Raw genomic sequence first — 22,235 nt, forward strand, 5'->3', positions numbered from 1 at the left:
CGAAGATTTCTTATTTCAAACTGCATAAAAGTGACAGTGAGATGAGAAAAAAAATCTCCAAAATGAGTTTGAAGGATCGTTTAGTGAAGTTCAGTGCGAAGGGTGTGCATGTCTCAAGCTGAGCAGTTGAAGAATAGTATGAACTCAAACAACAGATAAAGATTCTTCTGCTTGCCTCAACATTGTATCTGCACGCACCCCCCACCCCCCACCCCCACACCGCCAAAGACTGCGGATTGAAATTCAGATCTGAACGGTGAACTAAATTATCCCTTTCTCGAAAACATTCAAAGCTTTTTTTCCTGCAACGTGCAGGTAAAGGAACCTTTTCAGAGGACATACTGAAATTAAGTATCCTTTTTCAAGTTACAGAAGAACTGTAGAATTAACAAAGCATAACACTCCTTAATTCATGTTGAAGTCAAAACAGAAAAAAAATGTTTTAATGAATCAATAAGAAAATCATACAGCCTTTTCATTTGAAACATGAAAAAGGATTCAAACAGGGCAGAAACATTTTTACAGCAAATTATAGCGGATACATGAATCCGAAACAAGAACAGAAAATACAGGGCAATCTCAATAGGTCAGATCTGCTGAGATTGTCCAGTATTTTCTGTTTTTTTATTATATTAACTACACAATTTAACTGCTGTGCATGGTTACTAGCCTTAAACACTTGTAATATTTAATATTTAAAAATTGTCAACAGAAAGCAGTTTCCATTTTTTAAAAATGTGATCCAAAAATACTTAGAATTTAATATGATTGAGACAAAATAGTATATTATTTAAGAAATCAGATTTTATCACATAAAATTTTTATTGCCAAATTGGCACTTTGGCTTTTGATACAGGTAGCAACATTTTACTTACAGTAAAAGCAAGAGTGCCTCAAACAAGGGATTCTCAGTGCAACTTGAAAAGGATTTCAATAGAACATATCCAAACATTAAGGTGCAAACATAATGTACAATCAAGATAAAAAATATTTAGATCCTCATTTGGACCAGGTATTATGGGCCAGGGTTTAGAGAACCCCCAAAGCGTATCATGGAGTTCACCTGATCCACAACTTTTGATAGATTGTGGTATGGGGAGCACACAACCCACTCTACAGGTGTGGTACAGCAGAAATGGAAAAGTATTTTTTAAAGCAAAACAATGTTTATTCTATGAACTCAAGTTAACCTTTTAGAAACATACAGTGAACATCTTAGCAACCATCAATTCAAATACAACCCCCAAAGAACACAACACTAAGTAATCCTTAATAACTTTCCAAACAACATCCAGAAGACAGAAGAAACACCTTTTAACAGTGGCACATCAGGTTTACATTCACTACTGAAAACATTTATAATTCTGAATTCACCAAATGATCAAGAGATAGTCTTTTGATGGCTGAGAGATCAACAGTACACCTGCTCTGTCTGGCTTCAGCGCCAACACTGAAAACGAAACTAAAACACACCCTGCAGCCTGCTCAAAAACGAAAGTAAAAAGCTGACAGACAGCCCAGCTCCACCCACGCTCTGACATCACTAATAAACACCCATTTCTTAAAGGTACATTTCTTAAGCACCCATTTCTTACAGGTACTCTCACATGACACAGGTGTTAAGTTTTTACTAATTAAATTTAATTTCTGCTACTTCCTCCTCACCAGAATTCATCAATTTTTGTTGGTCTAAGTATGGCCACGATGAACAGCGGCATGGGCACCAAATATCACGAGACTCGGAAAACGAGAATCTTGCCGGCGAGATTTTGTTTTCCGATTCTCCCCACCCCTCACCGGTGACGTAAAGAGGTTCCCGCCCAGGAAGGTCAGGAAACTCATTTCAATACATTTTTATATAATTAGCAGACTTCTCCGTTGTATCATTCCCCCCGCCCCCCCCCCCCCCCACATGTAGAATTACCCCACACCAATGTGACGTCATGTCGATGTGGTTTCCAACTGCTTTTGAAAAAAGTGAAGGGAAGCCACTAGGATGCACAGGAAAGTATAACCTCCGGGGTGGAGGTGAACACAGAGAGAAGGACATGCTCAGTGTCAGGGGATACCCTGACACCTTGACACTTCTCCCTGGCACTGCCTACCTGGCTGCAAGCCAAGCAGCACATCTCTCCATTGCCATGTGATCCACATGTGATTCAAACCATCTTTAACATAAGTATTAAATCCCAAACTGTGTGTATTACAGTTAATAGTGTATTTAAAGCAATATTTTTGTCCCTCTTACATTCTTGAGAAGTTTATTTGGAAAATCTAGGAAACACTGTGGCCACAGTTCCTCTACCACCACCCCCAAATCCAAATTAGACAGAGTGCTCCCAGAGTGTAATCCATTTGAAGTGATTAAGTTCTAGTCTCTTTCTATGTTGAGGTCATTATCATGGCCTCAGCATTCTCAAGGTGCAACGGCATAGAAGGAGCATACTCCCAAGTGTAGGGGAAGAAAGTGTGCCCAGTTCTGCACAGCAGTCACACTCTCTATCCTTGGGACCTTCTTGCTGCTGTACAAAACCATTTTACCTTTCTCAGAGGTGGAATGATTAAGTGCTTTCCATTCATCTCCCTTCACAGTTGAGTGACTTTGAAATGGTCAGCTGTGAAACTAACAGAAAACATTTACCCCTGTTTGAAGTGATCCAGGAACTGTCAATGAAAGCTTGATGTTTATAAACATTAAGCTAGTTTCACAGCTGACCTCTTCAAAGTTACTCAACCGTAAAGCAGATGAATGGAGCAATTCTGACAGTTGGGTGTGTGTGGAAGCTGTCAATCACAGCCTAGTAAAATTAATATCAAAGAGAAATGAATAAATGGTTTGCAGATCAAAGATCTGAGGGAGTTTAAAACCAGCTGATTGGTTTTCTCTTTCCAGGATTTGCAAGTGCTGCTTCCCGTGCTTGAGCCAGCAGGTATATTGCCCAGGTGATTGTTAAAGCAGTGATTTTTTTCACTGCTTCTGTCTGGACTGTTCTCTAGCTCCCAGACAAGGGTCTCTCTCCTGGTGGGCTTCCAGACATGAGTCTCTCTCCTGGTGGGCGTGGGCAGGGGGTGGGGGGGGGGGGGGGGCTGAATTGCATTGCAGGGAAAAAGGGGCCCAACCTCAGGACCTCGCTATCGGGCTGCCTACTCAAAATGGCGGCTCGATGATGGTATTCCTTACAGAATCCCTCGCAATCCTTGCCGTGCAAAACATTGCATGGCTAAGGATTGGGAATCGCTTCCTGATTTATGCTCCCAGCGGGTGCCAACTAGATACAATTCAGCTTGGCGGAAGAACCTAGTCTCCCAAACGAAGAATCCTGCCCAGCATCTGTGGACACAAACAGAGTTAACGTTTTGCATTGAAATAACCCTCCTTGGAAGGTAATCTTGGAAACCTGGCCATCAATTTGCTCATAGTAGCGTTCCACAAAAAATAATGAGGTAAAAGACCATAGTTTGTTTTCAGGCATTAGTTTGGTTGGGGGGGGGGGGGGGGGGGGGAGAGAATGGGGAGTGGTGGGATAAATCTCGACCAGGACTTTGGGAGAATTCTCTAGCTATCCCATCCCTCTGCATGCCAACTGTCTAAGGCTGAATCAGACTCTCCACAAACCTGGTGCCATTTTGAGATGAGTTTAGTACTGCATGTCCATGCCATCAGTAAGATTCACTGTTTGCACCAGCACCCAACTCTTCCACTGCCTCAGCTCATTCACTACCAAAATCCTCATTCATGCATTTGTTTACCATTGGACTTAACACTTTCACTGTAACCCTGGACAGCTCCCATCCATAAATTTAAGTTCACCCAAAGTTCTGCTACTCATGTCCAAACTTGCACACAAATTTCATTCACCAACTATCCTGTGCGCACTGACCTACATTGGATCACAGTCCAGCAATGTGGAGACATTAAAATTCTCATCCTTGCTTTAAAGTCCTTCCATGGTCTCGTCCATTCCTTTTTCTGCAGCCTTCTCCAGCCCAACAACCCCTGGAATCACTGTGCTACTCCAATTCTGCACACTTGTATATCCTCTTTGTTGGCCATTTTCAATGGCTAAGACCCTTTTGTCCGAAATTCCCTTCTCTCTTCTCCCCCTTGAAGACACTCCTTAAAATTTACCTCTTGGACCAAACATTTGGTTATCTGTCCTAGTATCTTCCCTTTTGGCTCAGTGCCAAATTTTATTTGGCGGCGCTCCTGTGAAGTATCTTGGGGATTTTAGGTGCAAGATAAACACAAATTGTGGTCACAAATTTTTCAAACTATTTTCAGGATCAAGGAAGCAAGCAATCAGATTTCAAACTATCATCACACCCTCTTCTGTACCTATCCTGTTCAATCATGGACATAGCTACAAGTGGCAACTTTAATTCTTATTTTTATTAACTTATATTTAGAACTGAGCGAACCCAATTTTGAACAGTTTATTTCTTTCAAGCAGATATCTGTAAATTTGGTGTACTGAGTTCATTCGATTGTATTTCACTTGCAAGTCGCAACAAGCAGCTGATCACCATGTCCTTCGCCTTTGTAGTTTCCATATTCTGCTCCCGTGATATCATCATGCTAATTTGGTCAACATTACTCATTACAAGTTCTGATTCCATGATTTTTGTTGGTGATGCGCTGCTTACCATACTGTCCATCATGTACTGCTTGTACAGTTCTAGAACTTTCTGTTCGAGATAATCATTGAGTAATGAATTGGTAAGCGGCTGAGAGTGCTGAATGATGCTCTTGTCTCTCGCGCTGCAAATCCGCCAACAGGAAGTGTCACTGTTGACTGGTTTGTTTGGGAACTCTGCTGACAGCTTAGGGGACTCCATTGGCAATGGAATTTCTGACGAATACAAGAACGGCACCATATTTGCTTCGTAACTGCTCAGAGACGTCAGGCCAGATGTTTCTGAATTAATTGGCAGCACCTGATCTCCTGCAATCTGTAGGTCATTGTAATTATCACAAATACTTTTACAACACGAGGGAACCAAATAGGTTTCCTTGTTCACACTGGAGCTCCCTGGAATATCGACAACAAGAGACTTCTGCCTTGCGATAGGCGCCACCTTTGAGACCCGTAGCGAAGGTATATTTATTTTTTCCTGTGCGGTTGATCGGAAAGATCTGCCAATGGATTTACACCTTTGAAGAAGTGACAGAGCCCTGTTAGGTATATCAGAGCGAGAATAATGCTTAAAGGTACTGACAGGAGTCAGCTCTTGAACCATATCATCCTCTGACGTGTTTTGTTGATCCTGCTCACTCCTTTCCGTCCCGTTTTCACTTTGATTTTCATTCCAGTAAGGAATTCCGCAGATGAAACCTTCACTTAACATCCCTGTTGAGAACCAATTAAAAAAAAGTAAAGCACAGATAAAATGCAAATGGAGATTTGCAAGCTGAAAAATAATTGCCTCAAGACAATGTTACAAAGGAAAAGCCAATGCTTGGAATATGAGATAAAAATAAGGTCATAAAGGAAGTGAATATTTGTTGGGGAACTAAGTAACTTTTCCTTTAATGCACGAGGAGAGGCGTCAAGTCAGCGAGAGCAATATTGAAACACTATGGGATTTTCCTCCGCCGTCTCCCCTCCCCCCCCCCCCCCCACTGCAGCAGCAGCGGATGGGATTCTTCATTAGTCACTGGCAGGATCAATGGCTCGTCTATCCCACCGCTGGAGCACCGCCTTTGGGGGGTTAGAAGATCACACAGCTGGAAAGACTGAAAGAAATCCCATCCCTGTACAAAAGGGAAGCCTTTTCACCACCCTGTCAAAATTCTCAGAAAAATATTGTTATACCGTCAATTCACTGTGAGACCATGAGAACAAGTGAACATTAGGCTTTATTATCCATGAACCCGCCTGCCAGTGTCGGCTGTACAAATGAGTGCCACCCACAGGTGGCCGGTCTATATGTTGCCCTGGTGAGGGCGGAGCCAGAGGCGGAGTCCACCGGTGTTCCAGTACAGTACCTGGAAGTGGACAATATCATCATTTCCAGGTCATAGGTCACAGCATTATACAGACAGTTCATGCTCAGGTGAATACATTCACCACATTCACCCCCTGTTACAAAATCAAGTCCAGCGGGGGTGACGTGGGGTCATTAAATATTCAGTCTGTCTGGAGGCCGGGTCGTTCTTTTAGACCTCCTCAGCTCTGGCGATGCGGCGGGCACGGTTGTTGCAGGTGGTGACTCGGGGGGCGATGTGTCTGGAGCTTGAGCTTCAGTCGGAGATGGTTGAGGGGAAGGGTTAGGCAGGGGGGTTTTGGGTTGCGCCAGTGCCAGTGTGGGACAGTACAGGAGACCCAGGGGGCGGAAGGGGCGCTGGGGATGGCGGTTGGCAGTGGGGAGGGGGGCGCGTTGGCAGGGGAACCAGCTGGCGCCAGGTCTCGTAGTGAGACCGTATCTTGCCGTCCGTCCTGGTGCACGATGTAGGCGTACTGGGGATTGGCGTGCAGCAGCTGGACTCTCTCGACCAGGGGGTCGGTCTTATGGCTCCTCGTATGCCTCCGGAGAAGGACAGGTCCCGGAGTTGTCAGCCAGTATGGAAGCGAGACCCCGGAGATGGACTTCCTGGGGAAGTCAAACAAACGGTCGTGAGGGGTCTCGTTCGTGGCTGTGCAGAGGAGTGATCTAATGGAGTGGAGGGTATCGGGGAGAACCTCCTGCCAGCGCGGGGTCGGGAGACTTCTAGACCAGAGGGCCAGAAGGATGGCCTTCCATACCGTCGCATTCTCCCTCTCCACCTGCCCGTATCCCTGCGGGTTATAGCTCGTAGTCCTGCTCGAGGCGATGCCTTTACTGAGCAGGTACTGACGCAGCTCATCGCTCATGAACGATGTGCCCTGGTCGCTGTGGACGTACGCAGGGAAACCGAACAGTGTGAATATGCTGTGCAGTGCCTTTTGTGGTGAATGTATTGTGCTAATAATTCACCAGTGCATTTGTATCATGTTCTGCTGTTGTGTTATGTTGTTAACCCTGTGGGCTCCACCTATGGGCCATTGTGTGGCTTCACCCACAGGGGGATATGTTGGGGCATGTATGGGCTCCGCCCATGGCTCCTCCCCTTAAGGGGAAGTATAAAGAGCAGCTGACCTGCAGGCAGTTCCCAGTATTGTGCCAGTCGCAGGCAGGCACTGTTCTAAGCTGATTAAAACCACGGTTTACTTCTCCTCGTGTCTTTGAGTGAATTAATGGTCGCATCAATTTAATCAGCTTACATACAACTATGGAATCAGCCCTCAAATCTGACAGACTGGAACTCGATCCGCAGGCCGCGGAGGCAAAATAAATTTTTTCGCACTGGTTTCAATGCTTCAAGGCCTACCTCGCCACGTCGTCCACGCCATCCGTCACTGATGAACAGAAGCTGAGCCTCCTCCACGCACGGGTGAGCCATCGCATTTCTGTCCAGCTCGACGAGGCCGCCTCCTATACAGATGCCCTCGCGCTGCTCGAACGCCTCTACATACGGCCTGTGAACGAGGTCTACGCGCGACACGTCTTCACCACTCACCGCCAGCGCTCCTCAAAGCCCTCGCATGCAACTATAATTACCAGGCCATTACGGCCACTCAGCACATGGAGCTCGCCGTCCGAGATATCTACGTGGCGGGAGTCCAGTCGAATTAAGTGAGTCCATAGTGCTCAAAAAAGGGGCCCAGGACCTGGACGACACGGTAAAGATAGCCACCCCACTGGAGGTTGCTTTTCAGAGCCTTACTGCGTCCCGGCCGACCATGCGACCCTCTTGTTGGCCCCCGAGCAGAGACTACCCCAGGCCTGTGCCGCGCAGCCGCCCGCCCATCATGGGGGGCTACCCTGTTATTTTTGCGGCCAGTCTCAACACCCCCGGCAGCACTGCCCGGCCCAAAACATGAACTACAACAGCTGAGGGTGAAAAGGACACTTCTCCAAGGTCTGCCTGGCCAGGTCTAAGAACTCTAACTCACAGACCCGATCCTCAGACTTATAGGCCCACAGACCCCGCAATGTGGCAGCGTGTCTGCCGACTCCGCCGCCTCACAACACGTGCAACTCACGGGGGGCGCCACCTTGGCCATCCTCCCCCAAGCGGCCGGCCACGTGCGATCCATGAGGGCCGCCATCTTGGACGTCCTCTTCCTCACCGCCCGCCACGCTCGACCAACGGGGGCCGCCATCTGTTCCGCCGCTCGACGTGTACGATCTACACGGACAGTCATCGCGGGGCCGCCCCAGCACCTCCGATCACGCCACCGGCTACCCGCAACTCAGCGCGGTCACCCTGGACCAGTTGCGACCCACGCACCTCCAGAGCTCCATGATAGCCGTCCGGGTTAACGGGTACGAGACACCTTGCCTTTTCGACTCCGGGAGCATAGAGAGGTTCATTCACCCGGACATGGTAAGACGCTGCTCGCTCCCAATTTTCCCAACGCAACAAACCATCTCCCTCGCCTCTAGGTCGCACTCGGTGCAAATTCGAGGGTGCACTACTGCAACCCTAGCGATACAGGGCACTGAGTACACTAATTTTAAACTATATGTGCTCCCAGACCTCTGTGCTCCTCTCCTATTGGGACTCGACTTCCAATATAACCTCAGGAGCCTTACTCTTAAGTTCAGGGGACCCCTACCCCCACTCGCGACTCTAAAAGTCGACCCTCCCCCTCTCTTCGCAAACCTCACCGCCGACTGCAAGCCAGTCGCCACCAGAAGCAAGCGGTATAGTATGCAGGACAGGACGTTCATTAGGTACGAGGTCCAGCGTCTCTTGCGGGAGGGGGTCATAGAGGCCAGCAATAGCCGCTGGAGAGCTCAGGTGGTGGTCGTCAAGACCGGGGAAAAGTTCCGGATGGTAGTTGATTACAGCCAAACCATTAACCGGTATATGCAACTCAATGCGTACCCCATTCCCCGGATTGCAGACATGGTAAATCAGATCGCGCACTACCGCGTGTTCTCCACGGTGGATCTGAAGTCTGCATACCACCAGCTCCCAATCCGCCCGGTGGTCCGCCACTACACGGCCTTTGAGGCAGATGGCTGCCTTTTCCATTTCCTCCGGGTCCCCTTTGGCGTCACGAATGGGGTTTTGGTGTTCCAAAATGCAATGGACCGAATGGTGGACCAGTACGGGCTGCGGGCCACATTTCCGTACTTGGACAATGTCACCATATGCGTCCATGATCAGCAGGACCACGACGCCAACCTCCACTGATTTCTCCAAACCGCCCAAAAACTCAACCTCACCTACAACAAGGAGAAATGCATTTTCCACACAACCAGACTAGCCATCCTCGGCTACGTCGTGGAGAACGGGGTCCTAGGACCCAATCCTGATCGTATGCGCCCACTCCTGCAACTCCCTCTGCCTCACTGTCCCAAGGCCCTGAAGAGGTGCCTTGGATTCTTCTCCCATTACGCCCAGTGGGTCCCCCAGTATGCGGACAAAGCCCGCCGTTAATTAAGGCCACCATTTTTCCACTGGCAACTGAGGCCGGCCAGGCCTTCAGCTGCATCAAGGCGGACATCGCCAAAGCCACGATGCGCGGTGGACGAGTCCGTCCCCTTCCAGATGGAGAGCGATGCATCGGAGGTCGCTCTCGCCGCCACCCTCAACCAAGCAGGCAGACCGGTAGCGTTCTTTTCACGCACCCTCACCACCTCTGAAATTCGACATTCCTCGGTCGAAAAAGAAACCCAAGCCATCGTGGAAGCCGTGCGGCACTGGAGGCACTACCTCGCTGGTCGGAAGTTTACCCTCGTCACCAACCAACGATCGGTAGCCTTCATGTTCGACAATACGCAGCGGGGCAAAATCAAGAACGATAAGATCTTGAGGTGGAGGATCAAACACTCCACCTATAACTACGATATAGTATATCGCCCTGGGAAGCTCAACGAGCCCCCAGATGCCCTGTCCCACGGCACATGCGCCAGCGCTCAAGATCAGAGGTCCCGTTTCCCAGCAGGCGCTGCCTTATGCAGTTCGATCGGACCCCAGCCACGTAGGTGTCACGGATCTGTAGGTTCATGTGCTCCTCCACCGTCACATCCCGATAGCTGCAGTTCCTTGCGAGTAGGTTCAGGTTTTCCAGGTACTCGTCCAGCGATTCCCCGGCGCGTTGACGGCGAGTAGTGAGAAGGTGTCGGGCGAACACCTCGTTTACAGGCTTCACGAAATGCGTCTTGAGGGTTGCGACCGCCGCCTCGTATGTGGCAACATTCTCTTTCATCACGGAGATTTGATGGCTAACCAGAGTGTGGAGGAGTCGCAGCTTGAGGGCTTCAGTGGGAGGTGTTGTGGAGGAGACGAGGTAGGCCTCAAAGCAGCGAAGCCAATGTTCGAAGATATCCTTGGCCTCTGTCGCTCGCGTGTCGAGTTCGAGCTTATCTGGCTTTTGAGCGGCTTCCATGGTGCTGTCGATGGATAATAAATTGTTAGACCGTCAATTCACTGTGAGACCACGAGAACGAGTGAACATTAGGCTTTATTATCCATGAACTCGCCTGCCAGTGTCGGCTGTTCAAATGAGTGCCACTCACAGGTGGCCGGTCTATATATTGCTCCGGTGAGGGCGGAGCCAGAGGCGGAGCCCACCGGGGTTCCAGTACAGTACCTGGAAGTAGACAGTATCATTATTTCCAGGTCATAGGTCACAGCACTATACAGACAGTTCATGCTTGGGTGAATACATTCACCACAAATATTCAATAAGCTCCCCCAATGAGTCATTGGGTATAGTGGACTGCTTGATTGAACAGTAAGCTGCAAGGAGAAACAGATCTCAGGCTTCACACCTGCTTTATGCCTAGTTGACTGATTTCAACTGGCACTGCAGTATGATTCTTGCAATTGCCCCAGGTCACACAGGAAAAAACAAGACAACCAAGATGGCTTCCTGTGGTCTCTATTGGCACCTGAATGGTGGATGAGAACAAGATCTGGCTGGGTTATGATGGCCTCCACGTTTGAATAGCCTAGACTGATATCTGCTGAATGGGTGAGGTACTGGAGGGTTGTCAATGATTGCCACACTGTTGCTCAAAATAAGGACAGTTTCCGGCAGAAGAGGAGAAAGAAAAGAGAAGGAAATATAATAGGCAATGTAAAATAGTTCTTTCACTGCACCAATTTATTTTTTCTCTTTCTAAATTTTTATCAATATAGCCTCTTGAATTGGAATGTACTGAATTATTGAGGACATAGGATGACTGAGAGAGATTGGTTCTGGGTTTGGGGCATTCATGGAAGTATTCTTTTTTTTAAAAATATATTTTATTGAAAACCTTTTCCAAACAACAATTTTTCCCTCTTACAAAGCAAACGAAACAATAACAAAACAGAAAATTTTAACAATACACAGGTAACAAAACCTCCTTGGCTATTGACCTAAACTAAACTAAACTACCCCCCCCCCCCCTCCTCCCTCTGGGTTGCTGCTGCTGGTCATCTGTCTTCCCTCTAACGTTCCCCTAGGTAGTCGAGAAATGGCTGCCACCGCCTGGTGAACCCTTGAGCCGATCCTCTCAAGGCAAACTTTATCTGCTCCAGTTTAATGAACCCCGCCATATCATTTACCCAGGCCTCCAGTCCGGGGGGTTTCGCCTCCTTCCACATGAGTAGGATCCTGCGCCGGGCTACTAGGGACGCAAAGGCCATGACATCGGCCTCTTTCGCCTCCTGCACTCCCGGCTCTTCCGCAACTCCAAATAGAGCTAACCCCCAGCCTGGTTTGACCCGGGCCTTCACCACCTGCGAAATCACTCCCGTCACTCCCTTCCAATACCCTTCCAGTGCCGGGCACGCCCAAAACATATGTGTGTGGTTTGCCGGGCTCCCGCCACACCTTCCACATTTGTCCTCCACTCCAAAGAACCTGCTCAATCTTGCCCCCGTTATGTGTGCTCTATGTAGCACCTTAAATTGAATCAGGCTAAGCCTGGCGCATGAGGAAGAGGAATTTACCCTGCTTAGGGCATCAGCCCACATACCCTCCTCTATCTCCTCCCCTAATTCTTCTTCCCACTTTCCTTTTAGTTCGCCCACCGACTCCTCCCCCTCTTCCCTCATCTCTCTATAAATCTCTGACACCTTGCCCTCTCCGACCCACACCCCTGAAAGCACCCTGTCCTGTATCCCCTGTGTCGGGAGCAACGGAAATTCCCTCACCTGTTGTCTAGTAAACGCCCTCACCTGCATATATCGCAAGAAATTTCCCCGGGGCAACTTATACTTTTCCTCCAATGCTCCCAAGCTCGCAAAAGTCCCATCTATAAATAAATCTCCCACCTTCCTAATTCCCAACTGGTACCAGCTCTGAAATCCTCCATCCATTCTTCCTGGGGCGAACCTATGGTTGTTCCTGATAGGGGACCCCACCAGGGCTCCCCGCACCCCTCTCTGTCGCCTCCACTGTCCCCAGATATTCAGTGTTGCCGCCACCACCGGGTTCGTGGTAAACTTTTTAGGTGAGAACGGTAGCGGCGCCGTCACCAGCGCCTCTAAACTCGTCCCTTTACAGGACTTTCTCTCCAGTCTTTTCCACGCCGCTCCCTCACCCTCCATCATCCATCTACGTATCATTGCCACATTGGCGGCCCAATAGTAATCACCCAAGTTCGGTAGTGCCAGTCCTCCTCTGTCCCTACTACGCTGAAGGAACCCACTCCTTACTCTCGGAACTTTCCCTGCCCACACGAAGCTCGTGATGCTCCTATCTATTTTATTAAAAAAGGTCTTGGTGATTAGTATAGGGAGACATTGAAATACAAATAAGAACCTCGGGAGGACCATCATCTTAATTGCTTGCACCCTGCCCGCCAGCGATAGAGGCTGCATGTCCCACCTCTTGAAGTCCTCCTCCATTTGTTCTACCAGCCGTGTCAGATTAAGTCTGTGCAAGGTTCCCCAACTCCTAGCGATCTGAATCCCCAGGTATCGGAAGTTTCTTTCCACTTTCCTTAGCGGTAAGCCTTCTATCTCTCTACTCTGGTCCCCTGGATGTATCACAAATAATTCACTCTTCCCCATGTTTAGCCTATACCCCGAGAATTCCCCGAACCCCCTCAAAATTCGCATAACCTCTATCATCCCCCCCGCTGGGTCCGACACGTATAACAATAGGTCATCTGCGTATAACGAGACTCGGTGTTCTTCTCCCCCCCTAATCACTCCTCTCCATTTCCTGGAGTCTCTCAGCGCCATGGCCAGAGGTTCAATTGCCAACGTGAACAACAATGGAGACAGCGGGCATCCCTGTCTTGTTCCCCTATATAATCGGAAATACTCCGATCTATGTCGACCTGTAACTACGCTTGCCGTTGGAGCCCCATAAAGAAGTCTAACCCAGCTAATAAACCCGTTCCCAAACCCAAACCTCCTTAACACTTCCCATAAATACTCCCACTCCACCCTATCAAATGCCTTCTCTGCGTCCATTGCCGCCACTATCTCTGCCTCCCCCTCCACTGGGGGCATCATTATCACCCCTAATAGTCGTCGCACGTTAACATTCAGTTGTCTCCCTTTTACGAACCCTGTCTGGTCTTCGTGCACCACCCCCGGGACACAGTCCTCTATCCTCGATGACAGTACCTTTGCCAGCAATTTGGCGTCCACATTCAATAGTGAAATAGGTCTATAGGACCCGCACTGCAACGGATCTTTGTCCCTCTTCAAAATTAGCGATATCGTCGCCTCCGACATCGTCGGGGGTAGAGTCCCCCCTTCCCTGGCCTCATTAAACGTCCTCGCCATCAACGGGGCCAACAAGTCCACATATTTTCTGTAATATTCCACCGGGAACCCGTCTGGCCCCGGGGCCTTCCCTGCTTGCATGCTTCCCAGTCCCTTAATGACCTCGTCCACCTCAATCGGCGCCCCCAGGCCTGCCACCTCCTGCTCCTCCACTTTCGGGAACCTCAATTGGTCCAGGAACTGCCGCATCCCCTCCTCTCCCTCTGGGGGTTGAGACCTATACAGTTCCTCATAGAAGGTCTTGAACACCTCATTTATCTTTCCTGCCCTTCGCACCGTGTCTCCCCTTTCGTCTCTAATTCCTCCTATCTCCCTCGCTGCTGCCCTCTTTCGCAATTGATGCGCCAACAAGCGACTAGCCTTTTCCCCATATTCATATCTCCTCCCCTGTGCCTTCCTCCACAGTACCTCCGCCTTTCTGGTGGTCAGAAGGTCAAACTCCGTCTGGAGTCGTCTCCTCTCCCTGTACAATTCCTCCTCCGGGGTCTCTGCAAATTCCCTGTCCACCCTTAAAATCTCCCCCAGTAATCTTTCCCTTTCCTTGGCCTCTGTTTTCCTTTTGTGGGCCCCAATAGAGATCAGCTCTCCTCTGACCACCGCTTTTAATGCTTCCCAGACCACTCCCACAGGGACCTCGCCGTCGTCATTGACCTCCAGGTATCTCTCAATACACCCCCGCACTCTTGCACACACTCCCTCATCCGCCATCAGTCCCACATCTAATCGCCAGAGTGTTCTCTGCTCCCTGTCCTCTCCTACTTCCAGGTCCACCCAATGTGGGGCATGATCCGAAACCGCTATGGCTGAGTACTCAGCTTCTTCCACCCTAGAGATCAACGACCTTCCAAACACAAAAAAATCTATCCGGGAGTACACTTTATGGACATGGGAGAAGAAGTAAAACTCCCTTGCCCTAGGTCTAAGAAATCGCCATGGATCCACTGCCCCCATTTGGTCCATAAACCCCTTAAGGACCTTGGCCGCTGCCGGCCTTCTTCCGGTCCTTGAGCTGGATCTATCTAGCCCCGGGTCCAGCACCGTATTAAAGTCCCCTCCTAAAATCAAGTTTCCTGCCTCCAGGTCCGGTATACGCCCCAGCATCCGTCTCATGAATCCCGCATTGTCCCAATTTGGGGCATACACATTAACCAACACGACCTCCATTCCCTCCAGCCTACCACTCACCATTACATATCTACCTCCGCTATCTGCTACGATGTTCTTTGCTTCAAATGCTACCCATTTCCCCACCAAGATGGCCATCCCTCTGTTCTTTGCGTCCAGTCCTGAGTGGAACACCTGTCCTACCCATCCTTTCCTTAGCCTGACTTGGTCCGCCACCTTTAGGTGCGTCTCTTGGAGCATAACCACGTCTGCCCTTAGTCCTTTCAAATGCGCGAGCACTCGGGCCCTTTTTATCGGTCCGTTCAGGCCTCTCACGTTCCACGTGATCAGCCTCACTAGGGGGATACCTGCCCCCCTCACGTGTCGACTAGCCATTACCTTCTCTAGGCCAGTCCCATATCCCGCCTCCGCGCTCCCACTCACTCCCCCAGCGTCGCTCACCATCCCCGCCCACCCACTCTTTAGCCATTTCCTTTTGGATTTCCGCAGCAGCAACCCAGGTGTACCCCCCCTCCCCCCCCCCCCCATCTAGATCCCTATCTAGCATGATTGCTCCCCCCATATCACTTCCGTAAGTCAGCTGACTTCAACTGACTCCTGCTCACTCCTCGACCCCCCCCCCCCCCCGTGTGGGGGAACTCCCATCCGCCTTGCGCCTGTTTTCCCGCCTTATTCTTTCTGGCGCGGGAACATCCCTTTACCTGACCCGCCTCTCCTGGCGCAGCTCCCTTTCCCCTCCCCCTCTCCTTCCCCATTCTCCGACTATGTCCCGTCTTTCCCCCCTCACCGGTGCACACATTTCCCCAATGTCTCCCCCTTCCCTGTTTACTTCTCAATTAACTTCCACCTTAATATTAACAAAAACAATAACAATAACATTTCCTGCAGCATCAGTCCCTCAGTTCCGGTCCAATTTCTCTTCTTTGATGAAGGACCATGCTTCCTCCGCCGTCTCGAAATAATAGTGTCTCTCCTGATACGTGACCCATAGTCTTGCCGGCTGCAGCATCCCAAACTTCACCTTCCTTTTATGCAACACCTCTTTGGCTCGGTTGAAGCTCGCCCTCCTTCTCGCCACCTCCGCACTCCAATCCTGGTATATCCGTACCACAGCATTCTCCCATCTGCTACTCCGCACCTTTTTAGCCCATCTCAGGACCTCTTCTCTGACCTTAAGGCGGTAAAATCGCACGATTATCGCCCTCGGTGGTTCTCCCGCTTTTGGTCTTCTCGCCGGAATCCGATTAGCCCACTCCACCTCCATGGGGCCCGCAGGGGCCTCAGCACCCATCAGTGAGCTCAGCATCTTACTTGCGTACTCTCCACAGTCCACTCCTTCCACACCCTCAGGGAGACCTAGTATCCGAAGGTTCTTCCTTCGCGCTCCGTTTTCTAGGGCCTCGATTCTTTCAGTACACTTTTTATGAAGTGCCTCGTGCGTCTGAGTCTTAACCGCCAGGCCCAGGATCTCGTCCTCAATATCTGTCACCTTCTGCTCCACCACGCGGAGCTCAGTCTCCTGGGTCTTTAATGTCTCCTTGAGCCCCTCAATTGCCTGTAGCATCGGGGTCAGCACCTCCCTCTTCAGCAGCTCCATGCACCGTCTCACGATTTCATCCTGCTCAGGCCCCCATGTCGCCTGCGCTTTCTCCGCCACCATCTTGTACTTCTCTCTTTCTGACCCTTTGGTCGACGATTCCTCGTGCTGCAGCCGCCGCCACCGGTCCTTCTTCGTTTGGGGGGGACTCCCTTCTCACACACCCCACACCGGGTTGCGTCGTCGAAAAATTCCCCGTTGGTGCTCTTAAAAGAGCCCGAAGGTCCGTCGGAGCTGGAGCCGCCGAAGCGTGCGGCTAGCTAGGCATCACCGCAACCGGAAGTCCCTTCAGTGGCCTTGATGAGATCTTTTCACAGTTGTTCCCTCTGCTGCTAGAATTCACCTTTGATACAGGCCCTCAGGTCAGCTTGCAGCTTTAAGCTTGCCCTTCCCCCGCCTGCATGCTGGAAGAGGCCCTGTTTATCCTGCAGTTGCAGCCAAATCTTTTACTGTTTCCGCCGTGTCTGGGAACCAAGAGACATACCCTTCCTGGGGGACACTGTCGGGGGAATGCTGCAGCCTTCTTCCCACACCGGGAAATGGCAAACAAATGCCGTGGGGGCCCTGTAACGAGCCCAAAAGTCCGTTCCAAGCAGGAGCTACCGAATATGCGACCTAGCTCTGCATAGCCGCACCCGGAAGTCCATGGAAGTATTCTTAAGGCAAAATAAACAACAAAGGTATTCTGTGGTTTCTCCTGAGTAATCCATGATAGCCCTTTTGCTCTAGAGGAGGTTTCTGTCCTTCCTGCACACACCTTAGGACACCTATACTACAGGCTTTACTGCCTCAGCCAAATTCCCCAGCTACTCCCATCCCAGAGATAAGGGGCCGAATTCTGTTTCAGAGACTGAAGTGCTGACACCGAATCAGTGGTGTTCTACGACTATGGAAGCGGTGCCAGTCCTGGAGCAATTCACGATCCGTGAATGGGCTAGCATCAGAAAAGGTTGGGCATGAACGATTCCATTGAAAAACTATGTCCAATTCGCCGGAGTGAGGATTGGCAGTCGAGAGGCTGACAACTGCAGCGCATATAAGGACTCTACTCCCCACATACACTCATTCCAGCCAACAAGATGGCAGCACAAAGAGCGGCACCCTGGTTCGCAGATGTGGAGTTTGTGACCCTGCTGGATGCGGTGGAGGAGAGGCAGGGCACCCTGTTCCCCGGGGTGGGAGGGAGGCTGTCACCCGTCGCCGTACACCAGGCCTGGACGCAGGTGGCAGAAGTTGTGAGTGCCGTGGGCTCCATCGCCAAGACTGGCCAGCAGTGCAGGAAAAAACTACATGACCTTCTTCGGGTCAGTTGCCATCACCATGCTCCTAGCACCAAACCGCGTCCCAGGCACCCGTAACACCCCCCCATCCCGGAGGACGACTGAACCCCATCTGCCAGCAGTCTGCTCACTCCTCACCCTGCACCACATGCCAGCACTCATACAGCCCCAACAGCCAGATACCCTGTTCACAAAGGACACCAGCTGCCCACACCATGTGCTGCCTGCGACCAACTACCTAACACTGTGCATTTTCTGTCCTCCACACCACACCACACCCACTCCCACACCAGCACCCCGCCCCCCCACCCAAGCACCCCACCTCCACCCCACACCACCCCTACCCTAGCACCCCACACCAGGCCCACCCCAGCACTCCACCTCCACCCCACACCAGGCCCACCCCAGCACCCCACCCCCACCCTACTCACCCCTACCCCAGCACTCCACCTCCACCCCACACCACCCCTACCCTAGCACCCCACACCAGGCCCACCCCAGCACTCCACCTCCACCCCACACCAGGCCCACCCCAGCACCCCACCCCCACCCTACTCACCCCTACTCCAGCACTCCACCTCCACCCCACACCACTCCCACCCTGCACCCCATCTCCCCTACATGAGGGGTTGGAGGAGTCTAACCGCCTGCAAGATCAGGAGGCGGTGCCGACAATGTGTGTTACCCAGGCCAACACCACACAGTTGGCATCTGATAATAATAATAATCTTTATTAGTTTCACAAGTAGGCTTACATTAACAATACAAGAAGTTACTGTGAAAATCTCCCAGTTGCCACACTCCAGCGCCTGTCTGGGGACACTGAGGGAGAATTCAGAATGTCCAATTCATCTAACAAGCACGTCTTTTGGGAAACCCACACAGACACGGGGAGACTCGGCACAGACAGTGGCCCAAGCAGGAATCGAATCCAAGACCCTGGTGCTGTGAAGCAACTGTGCAAACCACTGTGCTACTGTACCTGCGGTGGAGGCCTTGCTGGGACAGGTATTGGCCATGAGTCGATATCCAAGGCCTGAGGCACTCTGTGTGGGCAGTGGCTGATGCCCAGGACAGGGCTGCCCTGTCACAACGGGTCATGACATCACAGCGGCACTCCAGAGCTTGGCCAGTCACAATGGGTCATGGCCTCTGGCGTCGACAGCATTGCCCAGGCGCTGGCTGATCTGAGCCACTGGCAGACCTGAGCCAGGAACAGAGGGATGTGGCACAGTGCAAGAGGAACGTAGCCCAGTCCCTGTGCTCCACGGCTGTGAGCATCGAGACCCTGGCCGGGACGAGAGATGGCCTCCAGGACTGGCAGTGCAGGTGGCAGGGGAGTCCCCAGAGCTCGATCCAGCTACACCCCTGTTCCAAGGAGTAGCCCGAGGGCCATCGGTCACCCCGAGGGAGGAGGTGGTGATGGGGCCATGCCGGTGACCCCCATAGGGGAAGTGCCGGAACATCACAGCGCCTCGGACCCTCCCCCCGCAACGTCTGTGCCGCATCCGATGTGCAGCAGGCAGAACATGGTGGACCTTTCAAGGTGTCGGGAACCGTCAAGTGTGCCAGGATGAAGGTGTTGTGCATACGTATCGGGCACGGCATGCATGATGTGCATCTCGTGGTCACACATCAATTGCACGTTCATGGAGTGGAACCCCTTTCAGTTTGTGAAGAACACCCCCTCATGAGCTCTTGCTGATAGGGAGACATGCATCCTGTCTATCACCCCTAAACCTGAGGCACCTCAGCGATGGTGGTGTACCCAGCTGCCCGGGCATTCTGGTGGGCTTGGTCAACATTGAAGCTGACATATTATGCCGAGGGGTTATACAGGGCCTCCGTAATGGCACGGATGCATCTGTTCACCGAGGTCTGCGAGATTCCAGACAGGTCCCCATTCAGTGCCTGGAAGGACCTAGTCAAAAGGTTCAGGGCCACCATCACTTTGACGGCCACCAGGAGCGGGTGTTCTCCCCCATATCCCCGTGGTTCCAAGTTCGCCATAATCAGGCAGATAAGCTGCAAGGTACCCCTGCTCAGCCGGAGTTTCGATGACATGCCCAGTCTGGCAGGTGCTCGAAGGACAGGCGCTGCTGATACACACGAGGCCTAATGCGGCGTCTCCTTCCCCCCTCCTCCTTGGCTTCTTGGGTAGCCATTTCTCCATCCTCACTGGCCAGCTTCTGATCGTCTGGGGCAGGCTTCGCTGCTGCAGGGTCCTCCCCCAGCAGCTCCTGCGCATAGAGCCTCAGTGCACCCCCAGACGGTTGTGGCAGCTAGGATGATGGCAACCATTCCTGGTTGCATTCCGAAATCCATTGTCTGTTAGCATGGTGCATACTACCATGCCCAGCCAAGTCCAACGGGCTACAAGATGGCTCCAGCCTGCACTTCAGCCCCTGCCCTGGCATGGCCACCTCCTCCCCTGCCCTCTAACCCATACCACACCTACACCCACCCCAGCTGTTCCCTCTGGCACTCTGCCCTCCACACCGCACCTCTATCCCCGTCGCCACGGGGGGGCCTCTAGCCCCGACACCCTTCCCTGCCAGCCAGGGTATTGGGGCTGAAGCTACCTATGCCAGAGGTATGCTATGTGGCCCCATCCACCTCTCTCCTGTCGGGCCTACCATGGGCGTTGCCCTTGGATGGGCCGCGTGATACCCTGCCAATGGGTGTGCCCGGTTGTGGGTGGAGGGGTGTGGGAGTGGGGACTGGGTGCACCCATATGGCCAGTGTCACTCTACACAACAACGGCCCATGTGGGCTGTCAGTGGGGTGCACAGCAGGATGGCTACCTTGCAGACCGTGGTAATAGTGGTCCATGCCTTGACACCCCGGTCCCAGGGGTTACCCCGACTCCATGGCAATTTCCCTGGTCACTCCCACTACTCCTCCTGGCAGGTGCCCCCCTGCCCCAGCCAGCTATGCCAGCAGCAGGACCGGCAGCTCACGGTCGCAACTCTGGGAACACGTCCTACCTCAGCTCTCTCCCTCAGCAGCCATTATGTCTGTGTCCGGATTTTTAAAACCACAAATGAACCTCCTGGTGGAGGTAGAGCATCGCGGGTGCCCCGGAGAATACCGGAATGGGCCAGTTTATGATATGCCAACGATGATTACTGTACATGCGGAGTAGAATGCATTCATGCCTCTGTCGAGGCACCTGAGCATGGCATTCCGTCAGGCACCCGGTGCCGGCCTCCATGTTCGGCTCATGCGCAATTCTCCGACCAATTGCTTTTCCCCGATTCCGATGTCGGCCACCGGAGATTTCTGCCCAAGTTATTTCTAATAAATAAAGGACGGGAAACTTTGATGCCGGATGAGGCAAGGACTCAGCTTCCTAAACTTTAATACCAATGAGTATGTGAGGAAGTAGATCCTGCGGCACCGTGGTAGCGAGCTGATCTCGAGATCAGAAGATGTGGGTTCAAGTGCAATACCAGGGCTTGTTGGCCACAGAAGAAGCACTCATTACGTGGTTCAACGGGATAATAATCAGCTCTGGAGTCATGCCCCAGACTATTCCCCAAAGGGAAAAAAGTGGTGTTTCAAGATATGATTAAAAAACGTGGGCGGGATTCTGCGGGAATCTGCAGGGCGGGCAACTCTGGCGCCGAGGAGTGGCGTGAACCACTCCGGCGCCGGGCCGCCCCAAAGGTGCGGAATCCTCCACACCTTCAGGGGCTAGGCCGGCGCCGGAGTGGTTTGCACTGCGCCGGCCGGCAGGGAAGGGGCTTGGCGCCGAAGGGCCTCCGCCGGCCGGCGTAGTTGGCGCATGCACGGGAGCGGCAACGTGGGCTGGCGCCATCCCAGCGTATGCGCAGGGGGGTTCTTCTCCACGTCGGCCATGGCGGACGACCACAGCGGCCGATGCGGAAGAATAGAGTGCCCCCACGGCGCAGACCCGCCCGCAGATCGGTGGGCCCCGATCGCGGGCCAGGCCACCGTGGGGGCACCTTACGGGGCCAGCTCCCCCTGCACCCTCCCCGAGGACCTCGGAGGCCGCCCGCGCAGCCTGGTCCCGCCGGTAAGTACCTACTCCAATTTACACTGGCGGGACCGGCCGAAAACGGGCGGCCACTCGGCCCATCACAGGCCGGAGAATCGCCGGGGGGTGGGGGGCGCTGCTAGCGGCCACCGACCGGCATGGCGCGATTCCCGACCCCGCCAAATCCCCGGCGCCGGAGAATTTGGCAGCCGGCGGGGGGGGGGGGGGGGGGGGGGGATTCACGCCACCCCCCGGCGATACTCCGACCCGGCGGGGGGTCGGAGAATGTCACCCCATATGTTCACAAAAAATACGATATCATAACCAATATATTCGTACAAAGTAAAGATAACAATTATTATCAGCATGTTCCTCCTTCGTTACGTGTTTGACTTTCGGCAATAAAAAGTCTGGAACTACAGATATAAGGATAAAGATAAGCTTTATTCTACAGTTAATATTTGATCC

At 52.0% G+C, this 22,235-nt stretch overlaps 1 protein-coding gene across 1 annotated transcript in view; it reads right to left on the bottom strand.

The window, feature by feature from the left end:
* Positions 1-415: 415 nt before the first annotated feature.
* LOC140428014 (TLR adapter interacting with SLC15A4 on the lysosome-like) overlaps positions 416-22,235 on the bottom strand; it is a 33,690-nt gene continuing 11,870 nt past the window's right edge. The window contains exon 2 of the mRNA XM_072513962.1: positions 416-5,348. Coding sequence (XP_072370063.1) covers positions 4,444-5,346 — 903 coding nt within the window. The 5' untranslated portion in view covers positions 5,347-5,348 and the 3' untranslated portion in view covers positions 416-4,443. The remainder of the gene's footprint in view (positions 5,349-22,235) is intronic.

This window comes from Scyliorhinus torazame, chromosome 8 (genome assembly GCF_047496885.1).
Source record: "Scyliorhinus torazame isolate Kashiwa2021f chromosome 8, sScyTor2.1, whole genome shotgun sequence".
Lineage (NCBI taxonomy): Eukaryota > Metazoa > Chordata > Chondrichthyes > Carcharhiniformes > Scyliorhinidae > Scyliorhinus > Scyliorhinus torazame.